At 44.8% G+C, this 23,972-nt stretch overlaps 1 protein-coding gene across 1 annotated transcript; it reads right to left on the reverse strand.

The window, feature by feature from the left end:
• Positions 1 to 1,179: 1,179 nt before the first annotated feature.
• On the reverse strand, positions 1,180 to 23,650 carry clip3 (CAP-GLY domain containing linker protein 3). Its single transcript, XM_047036488.1, has 14 exons — positions 23,567 to 23,650; positions 19,281 to 19,433; positions 18,427 to 18,566; positions 10,113 to 10,206; positions 9,576 to 9,737; positions 8,734 to 8,852; positions 8,273 to 8,509; positions 6,729 to 6,864; positions 6,221 to 6,367; positions 5,739 to 5,870; positions 5,392 to 5,515; positions 5,103 to 5,161; positions 4,672 to 4,744; positions 1,180 to 4,510 (listed from the first exon to the last, which is right to left on the reverse strand). The coding sequence occupies exons 2-14, from the start codon at positions 19,411 to 19,413 to the stop codon at positions 4,456 to 4,458; spliced, it is 1,611 nt and encodes a 536-aa protein (XP_046892444.1). The 5' UTR covers positions 19,414 to 19,433; positions 23,567 to 23,650; the 3' UTR covers positions 1,180 to 4,455.
• Between the last annotated feature and the right edge of the window lie 322 nt (positions 23,651 to 23,972).

Genomic DNA, 23,972 nt, shown 5'->3' on the forward strand with positions numbered 1-23,972 from the left:
GGCAAAGGTGTCCATCTGGCAGTTGCGTGGCAACGATTTATGTAGGAACTATACTTTGTAGTAGCGGAGGAATGACGGTTTATTATTAAACTATTTTGTTTCTAATTGTTTTTATTGATGAAACCATATCGAATATTTGTAGTAACAGTTTTAGAAAACCAATAAGCCCCACGAGTTCGCGGAGTGCCGAAAACCCCCTTACCTGTTCTAAAATCAGCGTAAACCACGGCTTCTTGGAGCTTATTGCTTAATTCAAATGATAGTAAATCAATAATCTATGAAAATTGTAAATTGCAAATCTTAATAAAGTTTAAAAACTTTTTTTTACTCAAAAAAATCTCAAATATACACCAGATTATTCTAATAAATGATGGCCTACTTCCACACACACTTTACTTTTTCAATTAGGTTTCAAACAAAATGATAAGAAATTGCTAATCTCTGAAAAAAGCATGAAATCCTTGCTAATCTTAATAACTTTTTAATAATTGTACTGAAAATCTAAAACATAAACCAGATTATTCTAATAGAGTCTGGCCTACTTTCCACAACCTTTACATTGTTTATAAAGTTTCAAACAAAATTCAAATAAATTACTAATATCTGAAAATTGCATTAAATCCACGCTAATTTTAATAACTTTTTCAAAATTGTGTCAGAAAATCTCAAATATACACCATATAATTCTAATAGAGTCTGGCCTACTTCCACAACCTTTATATTTTCAATAAAGTTTCGAACGAAATAATAAGAAATCTGTAATCTCTGAAAATAGCATGAAATCCTCACTAATCTTAATAACCTTTTCAGAAGTGTACTGAAAAATCTCAAATATACACCAGATTATTGTAATAAAGTCTGGCCTACTTTCAAAACCTTTACATTTTCAACAACGTTTCAAACAAAATTCAAATAAGTAATCTCTGAAAATAGCAAATCCACCTTAATAACTTTTTCAAACCCTTAGCCTACTGATAAAATACACCCTCCTACTTCCAAAGAGTTTCAGTTTCCTATATGTTACACCATAATTCACCATCGGCTATGGGGTTCGATTGATTTTACGTTTGAATATTTTGTTCTGGCCACAAATACACCTTCCAACATCTCAAATACCCCCCCCCCCCCTCCCCATCGTGTAATTTGGGGGAATAATATAAGACATTGGGCCTATTTGTAAAAATCAACATCAAATTTTATTATTTTCATAGTCATAGTTGTCTTTATAAGCATTTTCATGCTGAGATACAGAGTTGGAAAAAAGGAGCCGTCAGAAAATACTTACAGAGCATGCATCGGTTATTTACCATGACAACAGAACTCAATCCAACAGTCTTCCCCCCCAAATTCTTTATCATCATAAATAAAACATGACAACATGAGGGGTGAACACAGACAATGCTCTTAACTTTGTTACCTGTTTTGGGGGACATACAGACTCAAACACACTTAAAAAACAGGAAGATAAAAATAAATATTTTAAGACAAACAAGTTGTTTAAACGTGTTTCAACAAATTTAACCGACCAAAGTTAGTTATTATTCAAGGATTAAGAATAACAGCATTTTCAGACTGACCATACAACACAAAGTTCAAAATCAAATGGCATATTATCCTCGAATAGCCTAATATTCAAGGGGATTTTTCTATTTACTTGTACAGAAGATGACGAAGTGTTACAACACCGACACCTATCGGCAGATCCTAGTCAGAACACCTAGTCATGTTCAACATAGGCTCCGCTATTGAGAAATACACACAACGTGCATAAACACAATCTACCATTATTTTGGTCCATTTCAGTGTCGGACAAATTAACTTGAGTCTAGTGAATTGGGATTTTTTTTGGCCAAACCCTGGGTTAGTAAATAGCTTATGCACAATGTTACACCATGTTATATTAATTTAGTTACATGTTTTAAATATAAAGAAAATACGCTGTTTGGCAACTTGAGTGTTACTCATGAACCAAGACCTTTAGTAGGCCTAATGGCGTGGATGATTAATCTAAGTAGCCACCGATGCTTGTAACAGTAAATAAACAGGAAGGCATGATTTGACACAATTTCAGCAGGGTATCTAGAAAACAATAACCCCCCCCCCCCAAAAGAAAACGAGTTTTCCCACACATAGGCTAGTCCAGAGCCATGTAAAGAGCCCAAGCCCAGAGCCATGTCTAAGCCAACCTGTGTGTAAATAAGTAAGACATTTTGTTGGTTTGGTCACCAAATGAAACATCATTAGGAAAGTGACTCCTGGCCCAGCGTTAAGCCTCTAAAATGAACTGCGGACTCTTCCGCATGGATGACTGTGGCCCAATAAAACATCTTATCCAAAATCCAGTTTAATCTAGAATAATGGCGATGCCCTTGTATCATTGTTGAGCAACATCTTTCACAGGCTGTTTAAAAATGACAGAACCCATAATCCTTTAGTGAATGTCGTGCACAAGTGCCCAGCTGTGGTCAGAGTAGGCTATGTGGCGGTTAGTTTGAAACTACACAGTGCGAGTCACCCTGACAACCAGGGTGTTCTTGCTGTTCAACACAGAATGTCACCCACGACAACAGTGTACAGAGAGAGAGAGAGAGTAGAAGATTCCTACTCACTAGTGTTTTCTCCTTCCTAGTGTGCTTACATGGTGCATTAGAGTACACAAAGACATCAACCATATCCACATAGCAAGGTACACTGGTTAAATATTGCTGTTTTTAAATGCACACTCATAGATTGAAACATTTAAGCACACAAGAGATTTAGATGGTCCAATTTTTTTTCTTTGTCTTCTTATGTTCACATTCACAGAACTTAACCAAAGTCTTATATAGAGAGATGGAGGAGAGAGGGGAAGGAGAGAGAGGAAGAGATGGAGGTGCGATCTAATGAGATTGCTCCTGCTTCTAGCAGGACACCCCAGGAGTTACACTGGGATTGATATCATCATTGGCAAAACAAAGTCATTTACTATGAATCATGACATGGAAGGGAGGCCTGCGGTCCAAGGTTGACATTGGGATTCAAACGCATTCAAATCAGGACCAACGCAGCTCTGCTAGCATGAATGCAGGGTCAGGTCTGTGCTGTCTGATGTGGAGGAAACGACAGCTCTAGATATCTGCCGGTATGTACAGTCTGTGAGTTCAACTCATTTTCCATTGCATTGTTACACTGTATTTTGGGGTTGTTAGCGATTTTGGTTAACATGTAGCAGATCTACATAACATCAGGGTTTTATGTGGTGGATCTGCTCAAGCCCATCCACATCACGTATACCAGGACAATGATTCTATTATTAATAAACAATCAAATATATGAATTCTATAAAAGACATTGCTTCCATTCAAAGCAATGTGCAGTAAAAGGGGGGCAATTGAACCTGCAACATTTGCACATTTTGATCTGCAGTCAAGTGCTCTAACCACTGAGCTATACTCCCCCTCACAATTAACCCTGGTTTATTAAACATATTCATGGTGATCAGTAAGAATCTGTTTTGATACGTTTCAAAAAACGAACCCTCAGGTGGCACATAGCAATTACACACGCAGGTAATTGCTGTATGGATATATTACACACGCAGGTAACTGCTGTATGGATATATTCTATTTAACTAGAAGTCTAAAACGGAAGACAAGGCGAAGCACATTTAGACAGTGAAATGGTAAACCCTGTTGTTGCTTTTCACTGAGATTAGAACATGCAATACTGGATGTTATTGGCATGTTTTTCTTTTCTTTAGGAATGAATCAGAACCCTGTCTTTGATCAAGCCTAAGGTTCTTCCGGAACAAGTACACAAAACCTAACTTGTAGTGCCTATATTGTACATTTTAAGATAAACATAATCTCACAAAAGGTTTTAATCTGAGATTGGGCAAGGTTCTTGGTCTCCAGGGAAACTGTTAATACTATGCAGCAGCAGAATTAAGTAAAGTAGCAGCAAAGTGTGATTAAGCTACTTACACTTTTCTCTGTTTCTCTACTAAACAATTGTAATGACCAAACTGTTTTAATCTACCAGACACAGCAAGCATCTTGAGACGTGATGTCCTCTGACTCAGGGAAACTACTTCCAATATCTTAGTGGGGAACTCAGAAGAGGCTTAACTAACATCCTGTCTTTTACATCATTTATTTTGCAGGGCTCGAGTCCCAGATTTGAGAGTAACAATTATAATCATCAAGGTTACAGAAATGGAATGCGGGTCCAGGGCATTCAAGGCACTAGGTTTTGCTATAGGACTGCTGTCAAAGAGCAGGGATTAGTGGAGAGGGGGGCGGGGGGCAAGAGTGTAGGTTCACTATTGTAATTCTGACAACAGCAACAGTCTGGTTAGATAAGACTGAGAGAAATATACGGAACTGAAAGATGGACGGAAAGAGGAGGAGTGCGGCTGGTCTGGTGGCGGCGGAGGAGGAGGAGGGGGAGTGGGGAGGAGAGGAAGGGGGGGCACGGTTAGGACTGCATCTCAGCACGGAGCATCCAGGGGAACCAGCAGCAGAACAGCAACCTGGAGAGGAGGGAAGGAGGGGGGGATGGGGAGAGGCGGAGTGGGAGGACAGAAGAGAGGAGGAAGCATTAGATAATACTTAGAGAGTGTGCATTGAAAGGCCAGAGCAGGCTGTCTACAGTTCTGCAACGGGGTGAACCCAGAGGAGCAGAAGGCAGTACCTGGATATTGAACTCTCAGATGTGATGTCCTTGGGAGACCTCACCGCGTTGAAGTTCCGCTTGGGCTGCGACACTGCGGTAAACAAACAAGTAGACAAAGTTAAGCAGGAGGTCAAAGGTCTGTCTGGAAATGTCTGATGCTTATCGATCCGGCAATGACTCGTTACAGGAAAGCTGTTTAAGGTAGCTCTCCGGCACATAGCCATCGGGCGATGTAATCAGCCCACGCCGGCTTCATTATACATGAAAACTGCAAATCTGTCACCCCCACCCCTTTGATGAGAAAATAATATTGACTGCTGCATCTTCAGTTATGAGTCGTCTCACTCACATTTGAAAACAAACCTAGGCCCCTGGCTGTCATAACAAACATGTTCCAGCATGTGTGTGTGATGATGAAGATCGGGACGAGGAAGAGGACGGCTACTTACTGGTCACCTGGTGGACCTTCTTAACCATGGACGCGTCTCCTTCCTTGGGTCCTCCGATTCTAAACAGAACACCAGTCAATTTCACAACCAGTACCTCAGTCAAAAACCCAGGCCTCTGAGGTAAATCCTCAGCCTTCATGGTAGCATATCAGATAATAACTGTGGGCACCTATGAAGCCCTCTGACACTGCTTGTAAAAAGGCCTCTACAGTCTAAATAACCTGGGGTTTTGATTTGAATTGAACCGAATGTATGTGGAGAGCGATCTGTATGAGGGAGCGGGGTGTACCTCTGGACGCGGGACGGGGGGGCGAAGACGCCGTACTTGGGCAGGCAGCTGAAGTAGCGCACCCCAAACACCGAGCCGTCATGTTTCCCTGTAGGGTGCTCCAACTCCACCCCGAACCAGTAACCTGGACACACACACACGGACAGATACACACACATGCGGGCAGACACGCACACAAACACACACACACACACACACAAACACACACACACAAACACAAAAATATGAAAAAATGAATAAAAAATGCTCAGCCTGCACAGCAGTTTGCAGAGCCCAGAACGCCAGATCTGTTTAAAGACAGCTAAACAAACAGGTAAACAGGTAAACAAGCAGGTAAACAATCAAACCTGGAGCGAAGTCGGTCTTGCCGTAGAAACGCACGGTGCCTTGTTTCTGTCCCGCCACCAGCACCTGATCCCCCACATCCACCTGCAGCTCTGGGTCCACACTGGCCACTGATGCTGACTTTTTCTTCAGGGCTGCAAAGTATGTCAAAACAAGCAACCTTATCTATCATGGAATCCTGAACCACAACCCCAGAAACACATGGACATGTACTATCACCTCCTGTCGGTCTTGAACCTTATTGAACTACAATCTCATATCTGCCTGAGCTACTAAGCGGTAGGTGTTTGGGCAGTATATGGGCCACAGTTATCAAGACAGCTAAGCTAAGCTAATCAGCTAAGGTAGGAAAAATAAAAAGCACTAAAGAAACTTTAAATATACAACAATATGATTCAAGATATTATTTAAATACAGGATATGATCCACAGATGTGCTCGTGGAACATCCGTTCCTGGACGCTAAGAGACGGCTCTCCTCTTACCTTTCTCTCTCCCCTTCTCCTTCTTCTCCTTCTTGTTCTTCCCGGTGACGCGGGAGAAGTCCATGCGGGGCGTCCGGGGGGTGGAGGTGACGGAGGAGGGAGTCTGGTCCTGGGCCTTGGAGATCTTAGACACGGGGGCAAAGATGCCTGGAGAGGGGGCAGCAGAGGTAGGAGGGATGAGGCGAGGGCTGGCCAGCCTGGGAGCTGGCCTCCAACACTGACCACATCAGAGCAGATCTCCTAGGAGAGTAGCATTATGGCCCTATCTACTAACATCTAATGTAGTCATGTCATGTAATGAGAGCTTAATACATGTTCATTATAGTGATCCTTTTCTACACAATTGGAAGTGTAATTTATATTCACATACAACTTCAGATAAACATATACAGACAACTTAGATTAGATAAAATGAATCAATAATTTAAAAAAAGGACAAAATAAATAAATAGATCAGGTTTGTTTGTACTTTGTAAGTCTACTTTTAAGCACAAAGTTCCTGTCGTACCCAGTTTAGGGGGGCAGATGAAGTAGCGGACTCCGCCCACGCTGCCGTCGTTCTTGCCCTCCGGCTCGTCCAGCTCCACGCCCACCCACTGGCCGCTGGCGAACTCTGTCGTCCCACAGAAACGCAGGGTGCCATTCTGACGGGGGCACAACCGGGCAGTCAGAGGGGTGAGTGTGTGTGGTGTGTGTGCATGTTTATTAGTGGGGCGTCTATATATGTGTGTGTGTGTGTGTGCGTGTGGTGTGTATGTGTGTCTGTGTGTCTGTCTATGTGTGTGGTGTGATCTGATGTGATCTGCGTGTGGGCATATGTGTGTGGCGTGTGTGTGTGTGTGTGTGTATATATATATATATATATATATATATATATATATATATACGTATATATATATAAATACATTATGTGTTTGTATATATGTGTGGGAGTGTCATCTTACGGCCTAGATACAGCATCACCCAACCACCTCTATCTGTTCCACCTAGTTTGAGTTTTCTGTTAACTCATTATTAATATCGGACTTCACGGTGGTATTTCATCCTCGTACATGTCGACCAGGATAGAGAATCGTTACTCTACAGGTCCACTCAGTACAGTAAACACAGTAGGACACCCCACTGACAGACCAGTCTAGCATGAACAGAGTTAGACACAGACACAACGATAAACTAGATCATAAATGGACACATCCAGGTGTAGATCTGTAAGTATCCAGACAGATATAAGTCTATAGGTGTTTTATTAGATGTTAGACGGACATACAGGTGTAGATCTGTAAGTATCCAGACAGATATAAGTCTATAGGTGTTTTATTAGATGTTAGACAGACATCCAGGTGTAGATCTGTAAGTATCCAGACAGATATAAGTCTATAGGTGTTTTATTAGATGTTAGACAGACATCCAGGTGTAGATCTGTAAGTATCCAGACAGATATAAGTCTATAGGTGTTTTATTAGATGTTAGACAGACATCCAGGTGTAGATCTGTAAGTATCCAGACAGATATAAGTCTATAGGTGTTTTATTAGATGTTAGACAGACATACAGGTGTAGATCTGTAAGTATCCAGACAGATATAAGTCTATAGGTGTTTTATTAGATGTTAGATGGACATACAGGTGTAGATCTGTAAATATCCAGAAAGGTGCAGGACTACCCACCTGTTTTTCAGGGGGAGGTGATGAGTTGTCATCACTGCAGTGTTGTGGCAGCTACATGTGTGACACAAGTGGAAACACACGATGCACCGTGTCAGTCCAGCGTCACCTCCACACAGAGCACCAGATCCTGCCCCCCACCCCACCCCACCCTCCTCTCCCTCCACCTCTGTCACTCGCCTCTCCCTCCACCTCTCTATCACCCTCCTCTCCGTCACCCTCCTCTCCCTCAGTCTCTCCATCTCTCTCTCCCTCCATCTCTCTGTGCTCTCCCTCTCCCTCCATCTCTCCATCTTGCCCTCCATCCCTCTCCGTCCGTCTCTTCGTCCCCTCCCTCTCCCTCCATCACCGCCCCACCCCCTCCGTCCCCCCACCCCTCCACCCCGTACCTTCATGTCGTCCAGCAGGATTCGGTCCCCCAGCTTCAGCCCCAGGGAGGACAGCATGAGGTTCCCAGGGATGTTGTCGTAGTTGGTCAGGGTGGCCCGCGGCAGGTTGCAGCTCAGAGGCACAGAGTCCAGCAGCAGCTGCTTCAGCTCCTTGGCCACCATGGCCGCCTCGGCCTTGTCCAGGCTCATGTCCATGGGGTCTGGCACCACCTCGGCAGGGCCCTGGCCTTTGTCGTTCTGGAGGTGGGGAGGGAGGGAGGGGGGGAGGGAGGGAGGGAGGGAGGGAGGGGGGAAAAGAGATAGAGAAGGGAAGGAAGAGATGTGAATGAAGTGGAGAGAAAGGAGAACATTTGAGTTTTCAGACATGTTTCAAGACATGCCATTTTGTCTCCTTCTCTGAGGAGCATGAGTCACTCTGACAGCGGGGTAGGAGAAACATAGACGGCCATTTTGGCTCTCACCCTGACAGTGGGGTTGGCTCCATGCTCCAGCAGACACTTGACGGAGCCCAGACACAGGTTAGAGGCAGCGATGTGCAGAGCTGTGCCATGGTGGAAATCACTGCATGTCGAGTTCAGCACTGTGGAGAGCATACATTCACACACACACACACACGCACGCACAAACACACATCCACATTTAATATACAGCACATCAGGCAAAAACCAATACTCTGAAGTCCTGTCAAGTCTCCCAGGCATTCATAAAGCCAGACTTCACACACACCCAGTCAACAACACAGCAGTACATGTCCATCCGAGCCCCAGACCTGCTAGATCCTGCCTCTCTACTGAGTACCACCAGACCCCCACACCCCACCCCAGGTCCTGGGCTGTTCCAGGGTCACTCAGACCAAGTGGTGGTCTGGTCCAGTCCAGTATGGCTGCTGGATCAAGGAGGGTTCATGGGTGGAAGCCGACCAATCAATGAGCAGCTTGGTGAGGAGGTGTGTGGGTCGATGGAGGGCTAAATGAAATGGACCTGGGTCAATCCTGGAGGGGCTGGAGGGAGGGCCTACACCGGGTACATTTAGTCATTTATCAGATGCCCTTATCCAGAGGGACTGAAGCGGGTAACTGGTGTGTGTGTGAGTGAGTGAGTGTCTCTACGGAGGAGTGTGGGGGTCTAAGCTCAATGACAGGAGCTGGAGCTGAGTTGGCTTGGAGTGTCTTGACTTGTGTGTATTGGTGAGCGCATGTGTGTGCAAGTGTGTGTGTGTGTGTGAGAGAGAGCGTCCCCCCTGTGTGTGTGTGTGTGTGTGTGTGTGTAAGAGAGAGAGAGAGAGAGAGAGAGAGAGAGACACCTCTAGGTTTGGAGGCCTTGAGCAGGACCCTGATGAGCTCCGGGACGTCAAAGTAGGCGGCGTAGTGGAGGGCGTTCATGTTGGTCCAGCGACTCCTCAGACTCACGTCCGCTCCCTGAGAGATCAGCTGAGAGGACAGGCGCAGGGCTGCCGCCGGGTCACCTGCACACACACACATATACACAAACACATATATAAACACATATATACACACACAGACACACAAATACACACACATATACACACACACCTATATTAATTTGTTAACGTGTTTGTTGAGTTGTTGTTTCGTCTGTAAATATTTACTTTATATGCTTATTTAGGCATTCACTCACGTACACTCAATCACTCGCTCACTCATACACTTACTACTTATACACGTTTCGTAATTTTTGTTTTAAACTCACAAGGGAAGCCCCAAAAGGAGGGCCAGGGGGAGGAGAGAGTGCCAGAAGGAGAGGTATAGAAAGAGTGAGTGAGCAGGAGAGGGGGGTTGGCAGAGGAAGAGAGAGGTTGGTGAGAGTGAGAGGTCCATACCAACTCCATGGGCCCCAGCCTTGCAGCTGTAGTGGAGCAACGTCATGTCTGTCAGTCCGTCACGGTCGTTGACATGGCAACCACGTTTAAGGATCTGTAAGAGGACACCAGGAGAGGTCAGAGAGAGAAGAAGGGGGAGGAGGGGAGGGGGTGGGAAAGAGAGGAGAGGAGATGAAAGATGAGAAGAAAGAGAGGAGAGGAAAAGAAGACAGGAGGGAGGAGAGAAAGACAAATCGATCCTATCGAATCCTTTCACAGCTGCAGGGATGTCAGAGGAACTTGCGTACTATGCGTATTTGAACCGGCAACCCCTCGAGCTGCAGTCAAAGGCTCAACCACGGAGTACCCCCATCGCCTAGGACACACAGCCTGCCGGTCCTCCCCTCCCTATCTGACCTTTCACAGCTGCGTGTCTCTGACAGGAGCCTCCTCAGCCTTGTGAACGCAAGCAGGCATTCACAGTTCATGTGTCTCCAGCACAGCTGCTAGGCCGAGGCCCAGCTCGCCTGGCTGTGATGATGATGAGGATCAAGCAGGAGGGGGAGGGGCAGGTTTTTCTGCTGAGTCATAAGGCTGAAGCAGAGCACTGCAAATCGGTACATCTCGCTGAGGGAGACCATCTCGTTTTTTTCTTTTTTTTTTTCTAGTCAGACTTATTTCTAGTATAAATGGCTTCAGTTAAGTAAACGATACATCATTTGAAGAAATCTTATTAAGTGGAATGTTCTTACCGATCTGGTAGCCGACTGTACTTGTTTTAAGCATAAGCAAGCTCCTAACTGATATTTTTCCCCTGAAGCTTTGTGTCGAGGTCCTCTGCATGATTGAGTCATCACCAGAGACCAGAACCGTGCCTTCAAAAGACGGGTGGGAATTGCAATCACGTTGGGTTGAAGCTAGTCTTCTAAAACTTGCTGCTAGATACAGTCGGTAGTCAGATATCAGCCACCTTTCTGAACAAGACTCCAAGGTCATGAAAGGTCATGTTATCCATCCAGTCAGTACACTTAGAGTGTCTGCTATCCTATCCTATGGTGTATTCCCCAAGGACGGAGCAGGAGAAGAACACCACTGGGTAAAGTAGAGACATGACAGTAATGACAGGGAGGAGAGGAAAGGAGGAAGATACTCCAGGACTACTGTCTGCGGAAAGACAGTTCATTATTGACCACTGTCAATCAACAGGGAAGGAGAACTCTCATCTGCACTTGTCTCTAGCCAGAACCAACCAACACACACACACAGTTCTGAAATCCCCCTGCTCACATATAGGCAGGTATAGGTGTGTGTCATCTCTTCACAGACAGGTTATCTCCTGGGATAGAGAGATGACTGTGAATGTCTACCAGTGAACACGAGTCTTCCAGAAAGATCTCCTTAGCTGTCATGCTCTGGCTCTGCAGTCTGTCTTCTTCAGACACTGTGTCTTGGCCCAGAGGCTGAAGCTGTGTATAGTTGTGGCCCTGCCAGAATGGTGTGTGTGTGTGTAGACTCAGTGATTTACTGTCCATCTGAGTGCATAGTGTGTCTGGATAATGGAGAGGCATTATTATCTCAGCCATCTATTACACACACACACAGACACACACACACACACACACACACATACACACACTCTCATTGTGTGTTTCCCACTCTCCAGGGCTGGCTTATGTGTTGGTATTGATCCCATAGTCACTGAGAGTGCCTGGAGTCCTCTGCCACTCTATTGTGTGTATGGGGGGGAGTGAGAGAGAGACAAACATAAATATATGTATATATAGTAGACAGCGAGAGTGACAAAGAGAAAAATAAAATTCCCTGCGTATTTGTGAGATACACAGAGAGAGAGGAGAGAGGGAAAGAGAGAAAGGTAGAGAGAGAGAGATTACCATCCTCCCCTTTCTCCACGACAACCCAACTCTGGGCTATGGAAACTGTAAACATACCTGAACATTCCTGTCTGACGACCTACCGCGCTGCACCTGAGCTGCTCCAAACTTTTCCCAAACTTTTTTGTCTTGTTTATTGCTATATTTTATATATTACTTCATTTATTCATTTATTGTGTCGTTACCGATGTAATCTATACATCTACTGTCTCAATTATAGGTTTACTCGGCACGGCTTTTTTCCTTGGAGCTCGACGCTACTGTTCCTGTTGAACTAGCCAATTCAACGTTCTGACGAATTATCTTGGCTGGCATAAACTATTAACGTAAGTTAATTATAATGTCTCACACCCACTCACATTGTCCTACATGTGTCATTTTGTTCGAAAAGTTGACTCTATTAGAGAGTCGCGTTCAGTCGCTTGAGGAAGAACGTATGCTAGTAACTTTAGATGCGACTGGCGCAACATCACAGACAGGGAGTCCTAGCGTGAGTGAGGACTCAAGTTTAGCCCCACCGGTTTCACCTTTGCAGCATGGTGGGAGTGGGACTCCGCAGACGTTAGTGATCGGTGACTCCATCACTCGTAACATTAGATTGGAGGGACCAGCGACAGTTTACTGTGTACCTGGGGCCAGAGCTACCGACATAGAAGCTAATCTTAGGGTGCTGGCTAGCACTAGGGCTAAGGCAAATGCCCAAGCTAAGGCACATGGCGCACGCACTGATGATAGGTATGAGAATATTGTCATTCATGTCGGCACCAATGATGTTAGGCTGAGGCAGTCAGAGGTCACGAAGGTTAATATTGCTCGGGCATGTGACCTTGCTCAAAAGATGAGTCGGCATCGACTCGAGTAATAGTCTCTGGCCCACTACCTGCTAGGGGGACTGACGAGATCTACAGCAGGCTTGTCTCTCTCAACCGCTGGTTGGCTCGCTTTTGCTCAGAACAGGGTTTAGGATTTGTAGATAATTGGTCTCGTTTCTGGGCCAAACCTGGCTTGTTGAAAAGTGACGGGCTCCATCCTAGCTGGAGAGGTGCTTTTCTTTTGTCTAGGAATATTGAAGCTATTCTAAAGCAGACCTGACACTCACTAGAACAAGCCGGGCTACAGTCTCTTAGAGAGTCTGATAGGTATGTTGATAGGCATGCTGTGAGCTGTTGGGGCCCCGATAGCTCAGCTTGTAGTGTAGCCAGGGTGGTTGCTGATGTTGTTTTTCCCATTGAGACGGTGTCGGCCCCCCGCCCTTTTTCCAAATTCCGGCCCTCAATTATTAGGAATTATACCAATTTAATATATATTCAGCCTTGCTCACCCGTTGCTCTTCCAACTCAGTTTCCTGATAACAGTGCCACCTTTTCAGAAGTATTATCTACGTCTAAAGCTGCCAAAAACCCATACTGGAATGTTGGGCTCCTAAACATCAGATCTCTATCCACAAAGGCTGTTTTGATTAATGATCTGATGTCTGACTGCAGCCTGGACCTGATTGGTTTCACCGAAACCTGGCTAAAACCTGATGAATATTTCCCCCTGAATGAAGCTTCGCCTCCTGATTTTGCGTATTCACACATCCCTCGTGTTTCAAAGAAAGGTGGTGGTGTTGCTATGTTATATAAAGCTAGCTTCAACCTCAGCCTAAAATCTGTCAATACCTTTAAATCATTTGAGATAATTTGTATGAAACCACCAACTACTTTAAAAAGGACTAATTCTACTACTGTTGCCCCCCCTCCTTCGTTTTGTATAGTTACTCTATACCGGCCCCCTGGCCCATACTCCCTCTTCCTTGAGGAATTTGCTGATTTTAGTGCTGATCTTGTGACATATACTGACAATATCTTAATTATGGGTGATTTTAACATTCATGTCGATGACCCAAAAGATCCTCTAAGTAAGGCCTTTACTGCTCTTATGGATTCCACAGGTCTCACTCAGGTGGTTTCTAAACCTACCCATCTTCACTCGCATACATTGGATTTAGTTCTCACGCGGGGAATCAAGATTAGTGATGTCATTGTTCATACCCACAATCCTATATTATCAGACCACTGCCTGGTAACCTTTAAAATGGATCTCTGCCAGAGCCTTGGAGGCACCCAGAATATTTCTATTAGCCGCTGCTTAACCCCAAATACAGCTCTGGAACTGGCTAGTATTCTACCCGCTGCACTAGAAGCACTTGATGTCCCGAATAAATCATTAAATGCTAAAACAAGGGATCTGAATTTGGTTCTTCAGCAATCCCTAGATTCTGTTGCTCCACTCAAACCAAGGAAAAGAATAGACAAGAAACTGGCTCCATGGTATTCAGAGGAAACCCGCACTCTCAAGAGGTCCACTAGAAAATTAGAGCGTAAGTGGCGTACCACTAAATTGGAGGTTTTCCGCCTGGCCTGGAAGGACAGCCAAATAGAGTACAAGCAAGTCCTCATCAGGTCCAGATCAGAATATTTCTCTAAGTTGATTAGTAAGAACAAACACAACACTAAGTTCCTATTTGATACTGTTGCAAAACTCACTAAGAAAAGTACACTCTGTGTTAGTTCAGATCTCTCTCCCAATGATTTCTTAGATTTCTTTGACCAAAAAATCTATGCAATAAGGGACAAACTACAGACTAGTCCTGGAGGAGTGGCCATCAACACTGATTTTCCCTCTGTACCCAGCATTCTGCATGTTGAGACTCTCACTCACTTTAACCCTATTTCTATGGAAGCATTCATCAAGCTGATAGATTCCTCGAAACCCACTAGCTGCCTTCTCGATCCCCTCCCTGCCAAACTTTGTAGGGAACTTCTCCATATTATTGGACCGCCCATGCTTAGTATTATTAATGAATCTCTTGTAACTGGACAAGTCCCTGACGATTTCAAACAAGCTATTATCAAGCCCCTTCTTAAAAAACCAAACCTGGATCCAGGTTGTCTTAGCAATTACAGGCCCATTTCAAATTTGCCATCTCTCTCCAAAATTTTGGAAAAAGCTGTGGCAAAACAGCTCACTGAGCACCTCTCCTCAAATCAGCTCTATGAACCTCTCCAGTCTGGATTTCGTCTTCACCACAGCACTGAAACTGCATTAGCCAAGGTAGTCAATGATCTATTATTAGCCTCTGACGCTGGCTTTAGCTCTGTCCTTGTTCTTCTAGACCTAAGTGCAGCTTTTGACACTGTAGATCATGAGATTCTCCTGGAACGTATGGAGAACTATGTTGGGATTTCTGGTACTTCACTTCAGTGGTTCAGATCGTATCTATCTGATAGATCACAATATGTCCACTATGATGGTTGCTCATCCAGGAGCTCCATTGTAAAATACGGAGTACCACAGGGTTCAGTTTTAGGCCCTCTGTTATTTTCACTCTATATGTTGCCTTTAGGAAACATAATTAGAAGTTTTGGGGTAGATTTTCACTGCTATGCAGATGATACTCAGCTATACATGTCTATAAAGCCGGGAGAATTTCCACATGCTATGGAAACCTGTGTTTCCGGGTTGAAAACTTGGATGACTGCAAATTTCCTTCTTCTTAATTCGGATAAAACCGAGGTTCAAATTTTTGGTCCGAAAAAACACCGAAATAATTTATCCCATCTAACCTTAGACTTAGACGGCGTCAAAGTATCTCAAAGCCAGCTGGTAAAAAATCTGGGAGTCACAATGGACCCAGACCTTTCATTTGAGTACCATATTAAGCAAATCACCAGAACAGCATTTTTCCATCTACGTAATATTGCCAAAATACGAAAATTCCTCTCAAAGGATGATGCTGAAAAACTAATACATGCTTTTGTTACGTCCCGATTGGACTACTGCAATGTGTTGTTCTCTGGCCTCCCAATTACCTACCTAAAAAACTTACAGCGGGTGCAAAATGCTGCTGCTAGACTATTGACTAAAACTAGAAAGTTTGATCATATAACATCGACTCTTATCTCTTTACACTGGCTCCCTATCCAAGCCAGAGCTGATTTCAAAGTTCTACTACTAACTTACAAATCTCTGCATGGATTGGCACCACTGTACCTCTCCGGTCTCCTTGCACCCTATTGCCCCGCAAGGTCTCTAAGATCTCAAAATGCCGGCTATCTGGTAATACCCAAAGTTAAGAAAAAAACTGCTGGAGGTAGGGCGTTCTCATATAGAGCACCTCTTCTTTGGAACAAATTACCCATCTCAATTAAGGAAGCTGATACTGTCTCGACATTTAAAACTAGATTAAAAACGTTCTTGTTTAGTCAATTCTATGATTGTTAAAGGGAAGTATGTGTGTACTTTCTATGTAAACCTGGGATGTGTGCTTGCCTATGTGTGTATCACATGTAACTTTTAAATTTTAATTATAGCTTATGTTCACATTGCCCAGCTAGATGTTACAAATAAAGTAAACCTGTTACTGTATATTGTTAGTATTATTATTATTATAGTTCCGTTGCTGTATATTGTTACTGTTATAGTTTTTATTACTAGTTGGAGACAACGGGGGACTGGCTGTTTTCATCCTTATTCGTATAAGTATAACCTACTTTAGAGTTCTTTCCCCTGGAACAGATTTCATGTTCCAACTGAGGGGGGCTGTCGTTGTTTTGGTGTGTGGGGCTGCATCAAATACCCTTTTTGCTCTGTTAAATTGCTGCACTAGTCCACACTTGACCGGTGGGGATCTCATTCTATTTTGACTGTAACTGTTAGCTGCTCCTGGCATTCTCTAATCCCTGCTCTCCTCTCTGTCCCCCCCCCACACATTCCCTGTGGTGTGGGGGGTTTGAGCTGTCAGGACCTGCTTGGTCGTCGGTCTGCCAACGCTGAACCAGGTCGTCACCCGGAATCCAGTCTCCATGACGGCCAACAGCGAGTTTCCCGGTCCCATCCAACGTCTATAAAGCCGAACAATGGATTTTGGTGTTTCAAAACCCATTGACACTGTATGACTATGTTTAGCTTGTGTTCTGCTCCTCTCTCTTACCAACCGTCTCTGGAGGAGGGGATCCCTCTCTGAATTGCTCCTCCCAAGGTTTCTTCCATTTTTTCTCCCGGTGGGAGTTTTTCTGGGAGTTTTTCCTTGTCTTCCTTGAGGGTTTAGGTTGGTTGAGGGGCAGTTCTATGGGCGCATGTGAAGCCCTCTGTGACATGCTTGCGTGTAAAAAGGGCTATACAAATAAATTTGATTTGATTTGATTTGATTTGACCTCCCTCCTCCTCTCGCCCTCTTCTCTTTTCAGGGATTTGAGAGAAAGAGAGCCCGGCCCACAGAAGCACTTCCAACGTTTACATTATAGCTGTTCCATAAGCTTCACCTCATCATCAACAACATGATGTAAACACCAGATCCAGAGACCCACCTCACCCACCCCAGACTGACGGAGCAGAGGCAGCTTGGGGACTGAAGGAGTATTTCCCTTCACTAGGAGAGATTGCATGCCAGTAAAAACAAATATGAAAATCATTTCTTTCAATTATCAAGCCCTGAAAATCTGATCTGTCTGACAATATGCTGGAACATCGGCTTCCTTGTGAGACTCCTAATATTTGATACGTCTCAAACAATCTTGAAAATGGCTGTTTAGGAGCTTCTGTCGCTGTGAAAAAATGCTCGATATTTTTGCTGTTTTAGAATTCATCTCTGCTAGATTTAGCTAGAATTCATCTCTGCTGTTGAAATCATGTCGGCTGTTCTACAGTTTTAGACTCCAGAGCTTCCCGGCTTGTGCCAGACCTCACTGTGCTCTAGTCAGTACTGCTGCAGAGGGGAGAGAAAGAGCTTGTTGTGATGAGTGTGCAGTGGCTCCCCTTTGTTCTCTGTGCTCGGCTCGCCAGCCTGGCCTGGCTGTAACTGGGTCAGCGTAACAAGACGTCTCTAATCTCGTAAAGAACCACGGTGAGAGAGGAAGAGAGAGAGAGACAGGGTGAGAGACAGAGAAAAGGAAAGGGCAACAACTGCTGACACATACAGCACAATAACAATGCCTCCAGACTCCCCCTCTCCAGACTCCCCCTCTCCACCTCCCCTTTCTACATTTTCCTCCTCTCCTACCCTCTCTCCCACCTCTCCCACACCCCTCTCCAACCCCCTCCCTCCTCTACCACACATATCGCTCCTCTCCTATCCCCTCCTCCTACTCTTGTTCTTTCTCCCAGCCTCTTTCTTGGATCAGGAAACTATATCTCCCTGGCTGGCCGAGCAAGCAATACCACAGCAAAATCAGGCTGGCGAGCTGAGCACCGATCAATGGATCTAGCTGTCCGTCCAACTGCGGTTCACTGCCCCTGCTCTTGGCTTTCTGTTACCGTATGTTTCAGCCAGCATGGTACCGGACATTCATGATAGAAACATGGACAGACAAGTGATGAACAGACACAGAGAGGTCTAGGCCCGGCATGGAGGGGAAAGGAGGAAGGGTGGGCGGGGGTTAGAGTCCCTGTCGGACACCCACCTCGTTGCCGATGAGGTCGATCTTGTGCTGCACCTGGGGGACCCACTGGCGGATGACGGCGAACAGCTCAGGGATGGTGGTCTGAGGGTCCAGCAGGATCTCTAAGCAGGCCGGGTCGTTCGGGTCGAAGAAGGTGAAGGCTGATGGGGGGAAGAGGAGGACGGGAGGAAGGAGGGGAAATAGAGGGTGTGAGGATGGAGCGAGGAGGTCGGAGGGATGGAGGAGAGGGGGAGGAAGGGAGGAAAGACGAAGGAGGAAGGGAGGAGCAGGAGCAGACGACAAGCGTAGAGGAAGAAACGTAGAGGTTTGGAGGAGGGGAATGAGGAGGGCAGAGAACGACACCAGATTAATGATTTCTTCTTCTTCATCATCATCATCTTCATCAACATCCTCTGCCTCTCTTGTTGTTTCTTGCGGTGTCCGTACAGCCCGCATGTTACCTCCGAGCACCAAACTGCAGTGTGCTGCTAAATATGACTTGTGATTTGACAGAGTGGCTATTCAAGTGAGTGTTTTCATGCACCACTGTATTGCATGCTAAGCAGAGCAGGCTGGCACATCATACAAAAGAAGCTTGTCATTTTCCTCAGTCTCCAACCTCTTGGTCATGATGGCCTGTAGAACCAGTCTGTATTCATTAGAACAGACTTGAACATGTCCTGCAGTGTTATTCCACAGGCTCTTTATAGTAATGAGAACCAGCATCTATCACCAATAGCTATCACCAATTTGGCATATTCTCAGAATTCACAAGCCGGGAGACAACATTTTGTATAGTAAACCCCAAACTGATCAATACGACCAATATTATGACCAGAACCAGGACCAGGACTGAGATCAGAGCCAGGACCCACCGTAGTCCTTGGGGAGCGGAGCCTGGGCGGAGGGGTGCACCATGGGTCTCTTGCGAGGCTCGTGGACGGGGCTCTGGTACTCCGAGACAGGCTGGGCCTCCTCCTCCACCTCCCCAGTCTCTTCTTTTGTCATGCTGATAGGGGACTCTGGGCCTGGGGAGGAAGAGAGGGAGGAGGGAAGAGAGGAAAGAAGGTGGGAGAGAAGGAGAAAAGGATGATCTGTTACAGAGTCAATGCAACATTAAAACACAGTGCTTCGTCATGCAGGTTCAATCCCAGGTCAGTCGAATATTTTTTGCCAGTTTGGAGGACAGAGAGTTCGTCAGCACGGAATTTCTTATTGGACGGAATTAGAATCGGAATGCAGCCAACTTTCTGCGATCGGACAGTTGAAACTACAGAGAGTCATTCCCTTTGAGACTCAGTGGTTCCCATGGCAGCGTTTCTCTGGCTTGCTTCTAGCCAGCAGGTGCCATCCCTCTTTCCATCCCTCCTTCAGAAATATTAATCTATCAAACATTGCACAGTCAAGTTCAAGCCTTTTATTTGTCAGGTACACAGAACAACACAAGGTCAGACTGGGCACTGAAATTCTTAGGACAAGACAATGCAAGCACCTGGCATAACATAACATATAAGTACACAGAACATAATTTACATCTATGCTGAGCTTAAATAAGTCGGTGAACAAGTTTAAGAAAGTTAATTGCTTGCGGCCGGCCCAGAAGGAGACAAAAACATCACACGCCATTGTGCTACAAATTTGTCCGCTAGCATGTTGTGCTAGCTAGCTATTTACAGTCATTGGTTAAGACAAAGGCATGCAAATGTTCCAAGGCTCTTCTTTATTGGCTCCTTGCATAGACCTGTGTGCGTGGAAACTTACAGAGTTCTCTGACCCTAGGCTTGACCGTATGATTCACTCAGCACAGATAAAGTTCTTTATTGCACCTCTAGCCAAGGTCAGCCAAGGTCAGCTCGTTTACGTATGCCTCGTGTTACCCAAAGTTCAGATTTGGGGGTAGGCCTCTCTCTACACACAAGGAATGCTGAACACAGAATCATTCTTATACAGGATAAATGTGTTACATCTTCAATTTTTCCAACACCTCCCTCCTTTCATCCCTCTCCAGTTCTCCTTCTCTCCCTTCATTCTTTTCTTCATACTTCCATCCTTCCTTCCCTTAGGGCCCTGGGCCAGGCTCTATGTTTAACTCTGGGGCCTGTGTGTGTGTGGTGTGTGTGTGTGTGTGTGAGAGAGAGAGAGAGAGAGAGAGAGAGAGAGAGAGAGAGAGAGAGAGAGAGAGAGATAATGGGTAATGGGTAATGGGTAATGGGTCATGGAAGACTTATTGACATGTCCTCATGGTGAATAGAATCAAATAACTAAACTGCAGTTCAATGGAAAAACACTGGGGCAAAGGTTCACACACTGTCGCAAGAAACAACCAGGTTTCTTAGAAAGACAAATGCTCACTTCATTACAGATTTATGAGCAGGAACTGTTCTCTTACATGTTAGATCTTTCTCTCTTTGTGCTGAACTATTACAAAAACAAGGATGTCTCAATAGAGAAGCTGTGCTTTTGAAGTTTACCATCTCCCTGTTATTATTGTAACAGTATATGTTATTGATTAATCCCACCTGACTGATACATTTGGAAGCGTGCTGTTGTCATTTCTGTCATTTCGAGAGAGAGAGGGAGTGTGTGAGTGCGTGGGGGCAGTGAGTGAGTCACAGATTGCTCTAGGGCCTGTGTGTGTGTGTGCACGTGTATGTGCATGTGTGTGTGTGTGCTTGCTGCAGCAGCTGAACCAGAGTGAGGAGACAATGCTAATTGATGCCCACCTCTCAGTGCTCGGCATGCTAATTCTAACTGCTAACGTCCATCATCAGTTCAGAGCTACATTAGTGCAGGCGCTCGCTCTCATCCCATCCACCCTGACTATCCTCCTGCATGTATCAGATATTTCACAGCACTAATGTCAGGGGTGCTGATCACGCTAAAGCATTAGGGCCTCTATGGAGAGCACATCATGTCAGAATATCAATACTGAGACATAATGAACATAAGGACCATGTGGTTCATAGCGTCCGTACAGGCCAGTGCTCAAGGCCAGCTTAGTTCTACGTACAGTAGATACACAAAGGTTGAGTATGTGTGTGCGTGTGGCAGGGGTGTTTGAGTGTGTGTGTGTAGGGGGGTAAGGGGTTTGACAGTCTGCATAGCTTCTTATCTCATACCATAGACCAGATGTATAGTCTGACTGCCAACACCAGTTACTGTAATAGGATGACATTTTGGCATATACACAAGCTCTGGTCAGTAAGCTTCATGTATACAAAAACTTTGCATATCATTCAGTTTACTACAGCACTATAGGTTCATCCAAAAGACATACAATCCTCTTTAAGGGTTTAGGTTGGTTATAGCTCCTGCTCTGTGACATTGGATGTAAAAAGGCCATGACAATTTAAATTGGACGGGATTTGAACCCATCCATCCACCTGGGTTCTAGATTTGTATCAGCAGCTGGAACGAGAGGGTTAACTAAACCCAGTCAGACACAGATCCTGTGCTGATACTTACACAGCCATACTGTACTGTGATTCTAACACAGCCATACTGTACCGTCGAAGATAACCAGGCAGACAGGGTTAGAGCTTGAAGTACACAGACTATCCTGACCGCCTGTTTCTCTGCATTGCATCATATTGAGGGGCAGCCCATTTGAACTAACCCACCGTGCTGACCAGGACACATCTTAGACCAAATGATTTGAAGGTAACTATCAGTGCAAAGAAAGAGAGAGGGATGTGATTGGGATTATTGATTGTGTGTCTTTTCAGTTACTGTTATCATTGTCCCTCCATGGTATTGTGGAGTACATCCATGGTTGGCATATCTATGAGTAGCATTAGAATGGCCATGTAAATATTTAGGCAATGTCAATGTGTTCTTTTTTGATGTATCTGCATTTTAGTATTGCTTATTTTACATTCCTCTGTAAAGCTTCCTTTACAGATGTTGGGTGTGTGAAAGGTATCGATTCAGAGTTCATCTTCATCTTTCATCTGTCTAAATGCATATGGAACCATCTGGTGCTCACCACAATCAATATTGTCTACAGGAGGTTAAATGTTCCTACTTCATAAAGTAGATGGTACAGCCTGTAACCTATTAGCCTTGTCGTTTATTTATGGAATATCATTCGATTTTAAGAACTTAAAAACTGTTTGGTCAAACCACAAGTGACGCAAGCATTTACGTGCAGATTTGAGATTGGAAAAAACAAGGTTTCTAATTAACCCCGTCATGTGCAACGGTGTTACGCAACGGTAGAACACGGAAAGATGCTGAGATATTCGTGGAAGCAGGTCCCAGAGATCACATAGGTCATGTTAAGTAATAAAACCCCATGCACAATTCTTTTCTCATCGCTATGGCACCGATTTAAAATGTCGAAGTTGCATATTTTGTTGATGAAGACGGAGAATGTTGATATTATTTCTGCTCAATATGATCTTTAATGAGACACCCTGATTCTCCACTATTTCTCATGTCGTTCTAAATGATAATGTACCATGCTACTTCCTGTCAATACTGAATGAAGGCCTATGCCAAGTCATTATAAAATTATCAAAACAAAATTATTTGAGTGTTCCACACTACAGTCGGTTAAAATTCTGTCAAGGCCTATTCAGTCTGGTGCGGGAGAGAAAAGCAGAGCGCGAGAGGGACTCCTCCATTTTATAAAAACAATATCACAGGAGGGTCGTTGACATTTCAGTGTCGCGTGAAAAACACATTCGTGTAAAACATGAATGATAATGAATGATAGACTATTCATTCATATTGCTTCCGGCTATTAGCAGTGTAAGATAAATGTATGTCTTTTTTACTCCTGCGAATGTGCGTAGTGGAGGGCGTGTGGCATGTAGGCTACTCTACTCGGAGATGGGGGAGAAAAACGCCCCGTTAACAAACAATAAGAAAGATGCTTCGAAATAAATCCACGCGTATTAAATTGCATCGACATTGATCGATGAAATAGGTGCATTGTCTTTAGTATCTGTCCTGTTGTGTAGCCTATATTTGCCGAGAGAATAAACAAATTCATCCAAGGGGATTCAATGGAACAGCGTCTCATGGCTTCTCCATCTTTCAGAGTTCAGCATGCAACGCGAAGAACGCCGTAATGAAAAACTAAAACATATAACATCTGCCCCACTGAATTAGCGTATGAACATGTCACATTATTAATCAAACATAATCACTGTCTCACCTGAAAACAAGCCTCGGTTTGATTATCTCGAGCTTCTCTCGGCAGATTTGTTGCGGTCTCGCTACGGAGAACAGAGATGGTGCTGAAGATGCTACTGCGATGAGAGGGAAGGCTCGAACTCTCTCTGCCTGCGTCACGGATGTGAGTCACGCGCATTCATGGACCACTACAAGCCTCTCCTCCGCAAACAGCCTACAAACAAGCACAGTACACAGTTCACAGACTGTTATGCAAATGTCTGGGCCTAACTTTTTTTTTTTTTACAGTATTCCTCCATGTGGATTTCAACTTTGGTTTTCACAGTCCAGTCTGGACATTTATAAAGCAAATATGCATCATTGGTCTCTTGCGAGGCTCGTGGACGGGGCTCTGGTACTCCGAGACAGGCTGGGCCTCCTCCTCCACC

Source organism: Hypomesus transpacificus, chromosome 15, assembly GCF_021917145.1.
Source record: "Hypomesus transpacificus isolate Combined female chromosome 15, fHypTra1, whole genome shotgun sequence".
Classification (NCBI taxonomy): Eukaryota; Metazoa; Chordata; class Actinopteri; order Osmeriformes; family Osmeridae; genus Hypomesus; species Hypomesus transpacificus.